The following is a 12,215-nucleotide window of genomic DNA, read 5'->3' on the forward strand; positions in this document are numbered from 1 at the left end:
ACAAAAAGCCTTCCAGCCCACATAACAAAGTGATACCACCTGGAGTCTGTGCAATATCTTTGCAGAAGTAACATTTATCACCTGTCCCAGAAATCTGCCTATCAGCCGACACTTAAAACTCAAGTCTCTTTCTTCCTCTGTTCCTCAGCTAAGGACAACTTTGGTCTCTTACTGGGGGAATTATTTTTAAGGATTGGGGGATTATTCAAATCAGTTTCAAGGTGCTTTACAGTAAGCCTGATCTCTAAGAGATAATTATGAAACTGGAAGCTGGACACCTGAATATTTGTCTCCAAATCCGCTTCTCCCAGTGGATGAATGCTTGATGCCATGGAAGGTTTCGGTAACAATAACAATGATAGATTTTTCACCATAAACCCTGTAAAGCTTGATTCACCACCTAACCCCATATTTAAAAGAAACCAAGAAGGTGAGCAGAGCATAATATCAATGGCCAACTTTTGCCCAGAGAACTTAAACAGGTAGTTTGACATCCTGGAGACCAGCTTTTCAATTTGAAAACAGAATATCAAAATATTATCTGTCCACAGAAAATCTGAAAAGAGGAGGGAGAAAACATTTTGGGAGTCATCACTAATTGATTATCCATGATCTAAGGGGGGGGAAGCAATGACCCCATCTGAAGACTACATGGTATTTGGAGTAGTTTCATGGGCAACTGATGATGTTACGTATTATCTAGTTTTCAAAATGTTAGTTCTTCCTCTCTGTTCATTTTGCCAGAGTCTGGTTTTAGCCTGAAACATTTCAGCTAAATACTTTTTTCAACTTAGTTATGGGAATAGTCAGGAGTGTTGTATTTTCTGAGTTGAATGCAAAGGACGGATGCTTATATATGCAAAGGTACAGTTAATTTTCTCTTAGCATTCATACCAAGAGAGGAGAGAGGCCAGCATTTTACAGGCTTTTTACAAAGAATAATACCGGGGGAAGAGTTGCAGTTATGCATTACAGTTCAGTCACTGAAGCTGGATCGAATCCATATCATTTGCTTACATCTTTGCAAGATCTTCAAGGCATATCAGCTGCAATGCGTTATTCACAATGTCAAATATTCTAGTCAGGCCAGAAATAAATCTGTCTATGAGCTATGACTAAGAAATCATCCATCAGCAACACAAAAGTAATCTCTGCTGTATTCTAGTCCAAAGTCCAATTGAGAGGGTCTAACATATTGGCCGAGATCGGTTGCTTCTGAGGTTGGCTTTTTGCCATTTTGTCAGTCATCCCAGAAAGAAACAAGAAATTAGGCAGTGTGTTAGCTTGCCAAACTAATGACATCAAAAAGATTTTTAGTGCTGATTGGATTATTGTGTTTTCAGGGAAGGTGATAAATAAAAAGAAAAAAAATTTACATTACGTACTTAGTGGAAAGACTTTTTAGATGTTCTTCATAATCTGAGGCATATCAGCTATTTTTTCGCCAGGTCCTTCCTCTCTCATAAATCCTCTCCAAAGAGCTGATATGCATCAAATTCTGAAGGCCAGGAAGTCCTTATGAATTTACCATCTTACCTTCCTCTCAGGTTAAAGGATGAGTTTGGTAGCAGACACAGGAGAAAGCATGGTACATGAAAAAGCCTTAAAATGGCGTACTATGAGATTTTGAAGATCAATCATGTGTCATGATCATAGGTAAGCATGCTGTGGATACACTGCAGACCTTCGTCTTAGTTGCAGAAATTAGGTGACTTGCATACAGCAAAGGTTGACCAGACGCCATTGGTACCTAACCCATCTCAGAGCAGCTGCTTGCACCTGAGCAGTGACACGTTCTGCAGTTCCAGTGCAGATACCCCAGCACCTGCTAAACTGGTGGGAAGGAAAGCAACGAGCTAAGGTCCTATTACTTTTCTCACTATATGATGCAGCAGACCTTTAAAACAGAATCTAAAATGACAGAAAGGGGGGCATAGAAAAATAGTTTAATTTGATACATTGCCTTTGTACCTGTATATATGCCATTCACAGCAATTGTTTTAAATTAGAACTTCATTTTACTGTAAGCCTACTGATAGCAGAGGGTTTTAGAACCCCCAAGCATTTATCTTTCTATCTGAAGGACTCCTGCATGTAGGTCACTGTTAGAAACAGCTAGTTTTGAAGGGGCAAAGGGCAAGGTATGCTAAATATTACTAATTTCTGTTTGTCCAGCACACTTCATGTTCCCTCCCCCTCTGCAAATCCTGTCTTTCTGAACACTCTGGACAAACGGAACATCCATTACTGTCATCCCAATTTCTGTCAACAGCAAACTTCAATACAGGCCTGCTGCCACTGAAGTCGATGAGAGCACTGCTTTAATAGGACTAGCGCCAGTCGTGCTGCTGACACAGCCTCATGGCAAAGATCAGCCTGCCCTTACACCACTTCAAGTTAAATCCTAGTCCCTTCGAACCCTTGCCTTAGTGACAATCACTATAGAGAAAGGAAGGCATAAACTCTGGGTATTTCCTCCATCTTGGGGTTTTTTTCGGTTTTTTTTCAACAAAAGCAAAACAGCCAGCCCATGAACTTCCCTCTAGAACAGGGTGTACTCAACTCATATGCTTCAGTCTCAACAGCAAACAGCCCGTGTTGCTAGGCTTAATTGCTATCTGGCAGCTCGAACCACGCAAACTTCTCCAGCAGTTTTCAGTTGCTGCAATCCCACAGCTCACTGAAAAAAACATCAGAGTCCATTCTCCCTCCTGCAGTTTGGACATCCCTTGTCCTGAACATTTTTCTATGCCGTTTACACTGTCAACAATTGTCAAGTCCACACAAATACTGGTATGTTTGACTACAACTCCACTCGGACCGCACTGCAGGAAAGTAATATGTTTGGAACAGGATTCGTCTCACCTAACTTACTTTATTTCAAAGTTAGGGCATGTATCCTAGGCTAGCCAGCTAACTCCCATTATAATCAGTGAGAGCACAAGCAGAAGAAGATTCATTTAATTCCAACTCAGGCTTCTAAATTAAGTGCAATGAATTTACCTCCTTAACTCCTTGACTGTAGAGGGAACACAGAGAATTAGCTCAGGCTAGTTTCTTCCTTTTTTAGATCTGGTTAAGCAGCAGCTACATGATCTGAGCTCCATGCAATAGTGTCAGATCCCAGTGGGAATCTGATTGGCATATATACTCCAAAAGATTTCAAATAGCTTCTTAGTGGCTCCCTGTTTATCCAAAACACCGTATGTTCGGTAACTTCCAACCAACCTCTAAGAAGTCTAGCTGAGGTGTTCAAATTTCTTAATCTGTTCCTCTTAGAAACAGGAAAATATGTTTTATGAGATAATACAGAAGAGTCCATCTTTTCAGACAACAATCAGCAATACTTTGTTTCATGTTCAGTTTCAGACGTGCATAGGAAAAGAGTACTTTTCCCATACTTTTCAATGTATGATTTTTTCCACATGATTTTTTTCATTAGGCTTTCAAATCTGGATGTAATTTTTATTTTTGCAGCCAGCTGAACATACAAATAATACTTTAATTGGTTTTGGCATTCAACAGAAGAAATGGAGTCTCAGGTACTTTGTGGTTCTATTATCAAAAGACATTTTAGTTACAATTTTTTAAAACATATTAAAAATTAATATGCAAGAAACTATAGGGGCATGCTAAACCTTCCAGACATGTGAACAAATTAAAGATTTAGTGGGTGAAACTCTGGAATGCTGACAACTGCAAGCTAGACTTCTGTAATGTACTAGTAGCATGGTTAGCAGCCTGCAACCCAAATGTCTTATAATCTTTATGTGAACCATCAACGTATGCCTTTAAACTTACACCACTATTATGCCATCGGATTTTTTTTTTTAAAACTTACCAAAGTTTACTTTATTTTCCTGGGCAAATTCAACACTAACTCAAAATGTTGGCCTGGGGTTGTTTGAAGAAACAGGTGTATATAGAAAAGAAACTAACATCAAACTTACGCATTCACGCAGGGTAAAACAGATTTAAGTTGCATGTTGAGATGCTGGAAGGGGGAAGTATCAGGAAGAGTAATTAAGAATAAAATACAGTAAAAAGCCATGCAACCCTTTATCTTATGCCCTCTTTAACCATCTGCTTTTCCTTCAACCTCCTCATGGTCAGATTTTCTTGTGTGTAACATACATATTAACTACTTTCATGCTCCATGTACAAATAGTACCAGCTTGTACTAATTTCTAGCAGGGTAAATGCTGAGACACAGGTGTTATCAAAAAATGGATAAAGGAAGACTTCTTCAGCGCCTTGTCATGGAGAAAGAGAAACCATATGTTACACTTTTTTTTTCTCCCACTGCTACTCTATTATTGTACCCTCTGGCTTAGGAAGTTCCAGAATCTAGGAAAGTATAAGGACAAGGTATGAACTTAAGCTCAGCAAGACATCCGCTACTTCACAGTGGTGGAGACAGGCATGGGCAGCCTGGACTTTCATTCTGACCTGTTTCTGGCCGTTCTCACTTTACTAATTCCCACTGGATGAAACAGACCCACCAGCCTACAAAACCAGGCAGCCCTGGGACCAGCCTTGGCATAAGACATGCTCAAAACCAGCCTAAAGTAATTTTTATTCCCAGCAGAAACCTATGCCAAGACCCTGTCTTTTTGAAATCTCTACTATAACATTTCATGGCCATTCCAAAAGACACCGCTGCTTAGAGGATGTAGTTATAAAATACTATCCCATAAACTCCTAAAACTATTCGGGGACTATAAAATCGCTACAGCAACTCCCTTTTGTATTACTCACTAAAAATAAAGGAGAGGAAGAGTAACAGAAATTCAAACTTCTTGCAGGAAGGACAGCGAATACGTATTTGATGGTAATTAACTCCACCTCTTTGTTACCTTCTGATCTTTGAAGGTGTCACTCTAAGTGATAATTACTGAAAAGTAAATTTTAGCCGTTTTTAAAAGACAGAAAATTTACTTCTGAGTAAGAAAGCTAAATTGCTTTTCTTAAAACAAGATATTCAAAAAGTCTTACAATAAGTATATCCTGACAGAAATAACTGCCTTTAAGACCTAGAAATTCTACTTTCTTTTCATGTTTATACGGTGATATCCTATTCCCACAAAAGCCAATGGAAATTCTGACATCCATTTCAATGGTGGCAGAATTTGACTCCCTGAGTTGAATGAAATTTATTAGATTTTCATGTTAAATGCAGAGGAAAATCCTGCTCAGATTTCCTGCTAATCCAGACTCAGAGTTTCTGCATGGCTAAAGCAAGAGAGTTGGTAACCTCAGATCTTTTCTAAACTGTTCCGAAATGACCCAATTTCCCACATTCTTTTGAATACTAAATCTTTGAAGCCTGTGATGTAGGGAGGAACCGCTATGTTGACTTTGAGTTTCACTCAGTATTCTGACTGCAGTCTTTGTAAGTCTGCAAGGATTTACATTCATTGTCTCTCCAGAGTCACTTGCAAAATGATTTCTAAAAATTTTCTCTTTCAACTACTATTTGACACTGTCTAATACAGGAACAAGGAATTCCTGGCCCAAGGGCCAGATACAATCTGCAACTTAATTTCATGCAGACTGCAGCCAAATGAGTTTGCATGCATGTGTATTTATTACTGGATAAAAAACAAAGGCGCTTATTAACATGTGACTTGGCAAATGTCTCTGAGAGACCTAGCTGGTCCTTCTCAAGGAAAGGGTCTCTGTCCCAGATCTCATAAATTGCAACTCAACATTACAGCTACCAGGCAAGCAAGACAGAAATACAATATTGCAGAATAGCACACAACACAAAAATGCAGTATTCCAATGCCGTGCTGGTACAAAGGGCACCATTAGCAGACAGAGAGGTTACTCAGTACTGGCAGCTTCACTTCAGTCAACGGCAAAGATGGGGAGGGAGGGGAAAAGAGGGAAGAAATTATTCTGCCTTAAGCATCAGAGTCCAGAGAAGACCTGGGGACTGCCAGGAACAAAACCATCCAACCAACCAACCAAACAAGTATCAGTATCCTTTTGCTTTCAAACTGAGCATTTGATACAGAAACTGAGGAGGCAAAATTAATATAAGACTCCACAAGGTCATTTCTACAAAGTTCTTTTTTTAAGCAGGACTGTACATTGATATCAAGCAATGTTAGAAGTGAATGCAATAGATTAAGAGGGAAAAAAATGTTCAGAACTGTAGGAAGCTGCTCACATCCTACTGTTACTTGATCTTAACCATCTCATATCCATCTAGGTTATTGCTGTTTCCTGCTATCTGTCACTGATAAATGACTGTTCATGCAGTAAGAGCCACTGTCATGCAATAGTTGTACTCTAGTGGACATTTCAAGGCTCCTTGGGCTGGGAGGTGGGGGGAAGGAAGGAAGGGAGGAAGAGGTGAAGAGAAAAGGTGGAGAGGCAAATGAGAGAGAGGAAAATGTAATGGGTTTACATTGTCACCCTTCATAAATCTTGATCATGTCTTCAACAAGATCTAGAAAAATCACAATTTCACTCCAGGACAGGGATGTTCATTACCCGAGTTCAAACTGTATGAAAAATTACTGTGGGAAAATCATTCACAATTGATTTACGGCTAAATTGAGGGAAGTGGAAGTGCCATGGCCAATCCACTGCCTTCAAAGTATCTTCCCGTCTTGCACCCACTCTAAAAGCTTTGCACAAAGCTGCTTCTATCATTTGCGTACCCAAACACAAGGCATTAACCCAGCACATCCCATTAATCATTCCAGCCACCTAGAAATGAAAGCAGCAATAAAATGGAGAAAGGGGGAAAAATGAATACTTTAGTAATTGATTTCTATCTGGAAAAATATACCATTCTAAAATAAATACTTCTTTCTTTACAAGCCTGAGTGAGTCCTTAACAATATTTATATTAAAAATTCTAATAGATTTATTCATGTTTCTTCTTGAAAAAAAAAGGAAAAATCTTTCTGTCAGAGGGAAGACTCAGGCTTCAGAATTTTCATTCATCTTATTAAAAAAAAAAAATCTAATTTCTTGAGAACTGTTCAGAACAAGCTAAACAGAGGGAAGGGTCTGTATGACAGATCTTTTCTGAGATCAGCTGTTCAATGTCTCCATATACTTCAAATCAATAAAATGGGCACATGGATGTTTAGATTAATATCTGTGTTCCAAGAAGTGCAAAAGTATCTAAGGCCATGCATTAGTTCCTATGCTTTCCAGCAAGTTTATCATCAACAGACACGTTACTTTAGAGCTGCATCATGCCTCTGGGAAAATTTAACTAACTCGTGCGCTGCCATGGCACAAGAAACGTGTGGACATAGAGCAGCAGCAGAATATTTGGGAAAGGGAAAGGAAGGGAAAAATTATGACTCTGCTTCAAAGAACAACCTCTCAAAGCAGCAGCCATCCTTCTGATACTGTGACGGGAACCAGGACCCACTGGGGAAAGAGCCATCTGTGTACAACCCTGAAAGAAGGAGGTCATGAAAGACACTGGAAAAAAAACCCTGTGTTATTCTCCTTTGTACCCTACTGAGCAATCCCTTATCACGGTTCACTATAAATTCATTCGTGCGTGCACACAAACACCCCGCCCCCCACATTGTTTCATACACACCTGAGTAAGTGGCTTTAGGCCAGCTAATCAAGCAATTAAATGCATTGTTTTTTTTCCAAAGCACACAAACTAGAATCATGAGATATTACATATTAGAAAAGGCATTTTAAAGTTGCACAGTAGCTGAATGACACTATAACAGCACAAGCACTAGACACCTCTATCAAAGGCTTTTTTTTTTTAAATGAGCACAGTACACTGAATTATTAACTCCCCTTACAGAACGTAAACAGGATTTCAGAAAAGGGATAAATCAGGAAAAATTCAAGTAACAGTCTGAAAACTGGAGCATGAAGTAACTAAGTAACAATCCCTCCGAAGAGGCACATTTGCCAGGAGTAAGGCTTTTGTAGGACTGCAGCTTCACCCCTCTTAAAATCTTAAAGTTGAGTTTATGACATGAAGACTGAACTGTTAATATCACCTCTCCAATTAGTCATACTTAGTATCTTTTTGGACAACTGCATGCCCCTGTGGGCCTATGCTACAGGATAGAAAAGAGTAAGCTCCTGACCTCTCATCGACAACATAATCAGTATCCTCCATAACTGTACCACTTCTCCTCTGTCTTCTAAGGCTAAATTTTTGGTGCCTTCTCTGGCAGGAGTTTTCCCAGACTCTTGAATGTTCCTGCCACCCTTTTCCCAATCCCCCTATTTCAGCCGTGTCCTTTTTGAGCTCAGGATGCAAACATTGCACACTGTGTTCTAGCTGAGACCACAGGCACAGCTTTATACAAAAGGCTGTATAATACCCTCCCAGTTACTCAATTTCTTAGCAGTCTTGAATGATATGCAGCTTAATATCACAGTTGGTTTTTGACTGTGGTTGTAATTTGAGCAAGTGTCCCCACTGATCTCTCAGCTCTTCTGGATCCAGCAGGACTAACTGTTTGCACTTGGTCTTGCTTTATTTGCTGCTGATCTTTCTTTATCCGGCACTGTTCTGCCCACTTGGTGGAAAACTTTACAATTCTCTGAAGGTATTCATAGTTCTTACTGCTCCCGAACAGACTGTGTAAGTGTTTCCACTACAGATTTTGCAACTTTATGACTCCAGCCCTCTCTCAATACCAGCAACAAATGGGTTAACAACAGCAATCTTAATTAATTTGCAGATGTCCAAAGCCCAACTTTGGTCTCTTTCTACCCCAGCAGATTAGCCTAACCCTCTGCTTTTCCTCTTCTCGCCAGCTTTCAGCCGTAACAGTATTTCTGCCTGTCACTCCACAACATTGGAGTTTCTGTAATCTTTTGTCCAGAGCTTTGTCGAAGACCTGTCACTCACAGCATTTTGTTTCCAATTACTCATGACTTCTCCAACACATTCTCTGTGCTAGGAGACCACTGAAACATCAGATTGCATTGAAAAAAAAAAAAAAAAAAAAAAAAAAAAGAATGCCCATGGACTACATCATGCCATAATCTCTCTGGTACTTTACTATTGTTTTCAAATGAGGATTTCGAGTTGGTTGCCAAGTCCAGATGTAGAGCGTTACTTAAATACATCACTGAATTAACTAACTACGCCTGTAACAGATTCACAGCTGAAGCTCTGTTTTCAGCAGAATTTATAGAAGAGATGCAAGCCTCAGATTGCTGCTAAACCCAGCCACAAATTGAAATCCTCTGGCATATGGGACCAATCGGTCTAACAGGGGTTTGCTGCTGGAACACTGAAGTGCATGCTCACAGCCGTTCACCAAACCATTTCCTCTCACAGGGCTTTGCTAACTCCAGTATTGCCCTGCTCTCCTTTGCAGATTTGCCGTGCACCCATGCAGATTTACTAGTGTTTCTGTGTTACTTCTGGGATTCAGAATGGGTCCTGCTATTCTAGAAGCCCTTCAAGGGCTCCTCTTGCCCCAAAGCCCTCCAGAATTTGAATTCCCTTCCTCAAGGAAAGCAATGGCCAGGCCCAGCTGCCATGCAGGAATTCAAGATTTTGATAAGGAATGGGAACTGGAAATCCAGGAAGGATAGGAAAAACATGCAGGACACAGTGTCTTCCATGATCTCTGCTGCACTAAGGAGGCAGCTTTGTCAAGCAGTTTTATTTAATCCTTCTACCCTGAGGAAAGGACACCTGGATGCTGTGTACCTTTGAGGACAATCGCTAGGAAAGAACAAGCCAGAGGAATCCCACTGGCTCAACCAGCATTTGGGAAGAAGGAAAGAGAGGAAGAAAGAAAACCTAGTGTGTATGATATGGTCCAACTTCACTTCCATCATCTTGGAAGGGGAGTCCGAGACCACTGAAACCATACCAGAGGCCAGTATGACAGCAGGGTTATTGTAAATGATAGCCATAATAAAAAATGCAATTCAATAACAAGGATGCACTGGTGTTATTACACTTTAGAAATTAAATTCCAGCACTGAAAAAATCACAGGCACAGACATACTCTGAAATCTGTCAGACAGCTCTCACAACGACAGCATTGCTTCCATGGGGCAAAGTCCTTCCTTGCCTGAAATCAGAGTCTCCCTCCTTCCCAGTTTCAGCAGCCGCAGGACTAGGACCTTGGCATCTTTGTCCCATGTGAACATTCACACGCGATCAGTGGGAAGAACTGCAGCCGCTGTCCCCTGGATCCCTGTTCCGCACCTTGTGGTTCAGGAGTTTGCAACGTTATTGAATGTCTCATTACTGAGCCAAATACCACCACACTGATTGAAACGCAGCTCAAAAGTAACATCTCTTGTTTATTTACCCCAAAGTATACAGCACACAGAGCAAAAGGACAACAACAAACCCTATGTGTGTGCTTCCCCTTCTCCATCACAGCTGCATTTCATGATGTCATACACCCCAGAGTCACCATCTCTGGGTTGGGAACGTAGCTCTGCTCCCGGCATGCTCCCCATTTGCCAGTCAGTTCAACAAGATGGGTCCTGAGTAACTCTCCTCCTTCCTTACAGCAGCATCTTTAAGGCTTTAATATTCTGTTTGATCTGTTTGATGCTGTGGGAGGAGTAAGCGATTTTCTGTCTGGCTTATTAGCTAGGTAGGGAATGCTCCCCAATATTCCATAGTGTTTCCTTTAGATCTCTTATCCATGCCATTGTTCTGCCTTTTTTTTTTTTTTTTTTTGTAAGACTCTTCTGTTTAACTTTACACATTCAGGCAAATGGATATAATGCAAATAATCTGAGAGCCAACATTATTTATAACGTTACTGCACATAACACCCTCATTCTCCCCACCAGCCTTTTACTCTATAAAAATATACAAGAGTAAACAGGCACTCCATAAAAAGAAACCCAGGCATCCAGTGTTAAAACTGAACAGCTAAGAACTCTGCAGCAGCAAATATAACCTCACCTCCTTGTGAATAATGCCTCGCTATTTAGTCTGGTTACATGATGACGCACCATACTGCAAATACTATGTTGTGGTATCAGCTTTTCTCTACAATCTTCAATACCAGTCTAGAAGATTATGTATGTGGAGGCCAAACAACCCATTCGAAGGATTGAAAGAAAGCAAATATGTTTGAAAACTAAGAGTGTTATAAAAAAAATTATACAAATCAGAATGACAATGCTGAAGAATAGGCAGTGTAATGTGAAAAAAAAGACACATACTTCAAAAGGCAGGATGTCACTGCACATGAAAGGAAAGAAAAGAAAAAAGTAATTATTTTAGCTGAACAGCTTTGCCCAACTTTCTGCCGAGACCTTGTGAGCAGAGAAGGTTCACATCAGTTGTCTTTGCAGCTTCTTTGGAAGTACCGATAAAGGGGTAACAGCGTGACTTAAAATAGAAACATCTAATGCTCAAGTCTCCTGCTCACCACAGATGAGGCATATCCCTGGTTAACAACGTGGGCTTCATCTTTGTGGAGACTCAGGGTATTTTCAGAGCGCTTGGCCAAAAGTCCCAGCAACCCTGCCACCAGGCTGAGAAGTGAAGAGGCACCCATCTGCTTGTTTTGTATTGTCTCATGAAGAAAATCTTTAGAATAATTTTACAGGGAAGCTTTTAGAGAAAATAAAAATATTTATTTTTTTCCTCTACTGAGGTTTCTGGGTTCATGCTGACATTTGACTGAGCAGTTATTTAGCATGCTGTACACCATATTTCACTTACAACAACAGTGGATACAGTAAAGTTCCCTTTTTCCCCAGATGAAAATAAGGTATATTTTTCATGGAAATTTACATTTTTTTCAAGGGTTTTTCTTCTTTTTTTTAAAGGCTCAAATGAGGGAAAATATGTTTGGAAAGGAGGATCTATGGTGAGAGTGACACTGAGTCTGGAGGTACAAAACATGTTTCTATGATACGTTAAATATCCTACCATGGTCAAACAGACACACACAATAACATTTATATGTGCAAAGGATCCACAGCCATAGGTCTGCCACCTCCTCTAGAATTTGCTTTAGCAGCAGATTTCATAGTCATCACCAGGCACCTGTAAGACAAAAGAATAAGGAACAAGTGTTAGCAGAGAGACTCTGCTCCCCTCCATAGCTTGTTGCTCAACAGAATTTGCAAGAATCTTTAAAATCTATCAACAAGGATGACTAATTCATCTTCCTGTCCTGCACCACTCTGTGATCAGCAGACAAATGAGAACTGATTTATCTGCGATCTAGGTGTACCGCAGGGGCAGCAGGGCTATCCAGGAAGAC

General features: G+C 40.2%; 1 protein-coding gene across 8 annotated transcripts in view; it reads right to left on the minus strand.

Moving 5' to 3' along the window:
• The window catches only part of RBMS3 (RNA binding motif single stranded interacting protein 3), a 724,789-nt gene that overhangs the window by 667,275 nt on the left and 45,299 nt on the right, over positions 1–12,215 (minus strand). For 2 of the 8 annotated variants that reach the window (XM_064444228.1, XM_064444227.1), the window contains one exon: positions 11,879–11,995. The exons of the other annotated variants lie outside the window; for them this stretch is intronic. In XM_064444228.1, coding sequence (XP_064300298.1) covers positions 11,879–11,881 — 3 coding nt within the window. In that variant the 5' untranslated portion in view covers positions 11,882–11,995. The remainder of the gene's footprint in view (positions 1–11,878; positions 11,996–12,215) is intronic. 8 annotated transcript variants of the gene reach the window in all.

Source organism: Phalacrocorax carbo, chromosome 2 (genome assembly GCF_963921805.1).
Source record: "Phalacrocorax carbo chromosome 2, bPhaCar2.1, whole genome shotgun sequence".
Lineage (NCBI taxonomy): Eukaryota > Metazoa > Chordata > Aves > Suliformes > Phalacrocoracidae > Phalacrocorax > Phalacrocorax carbo.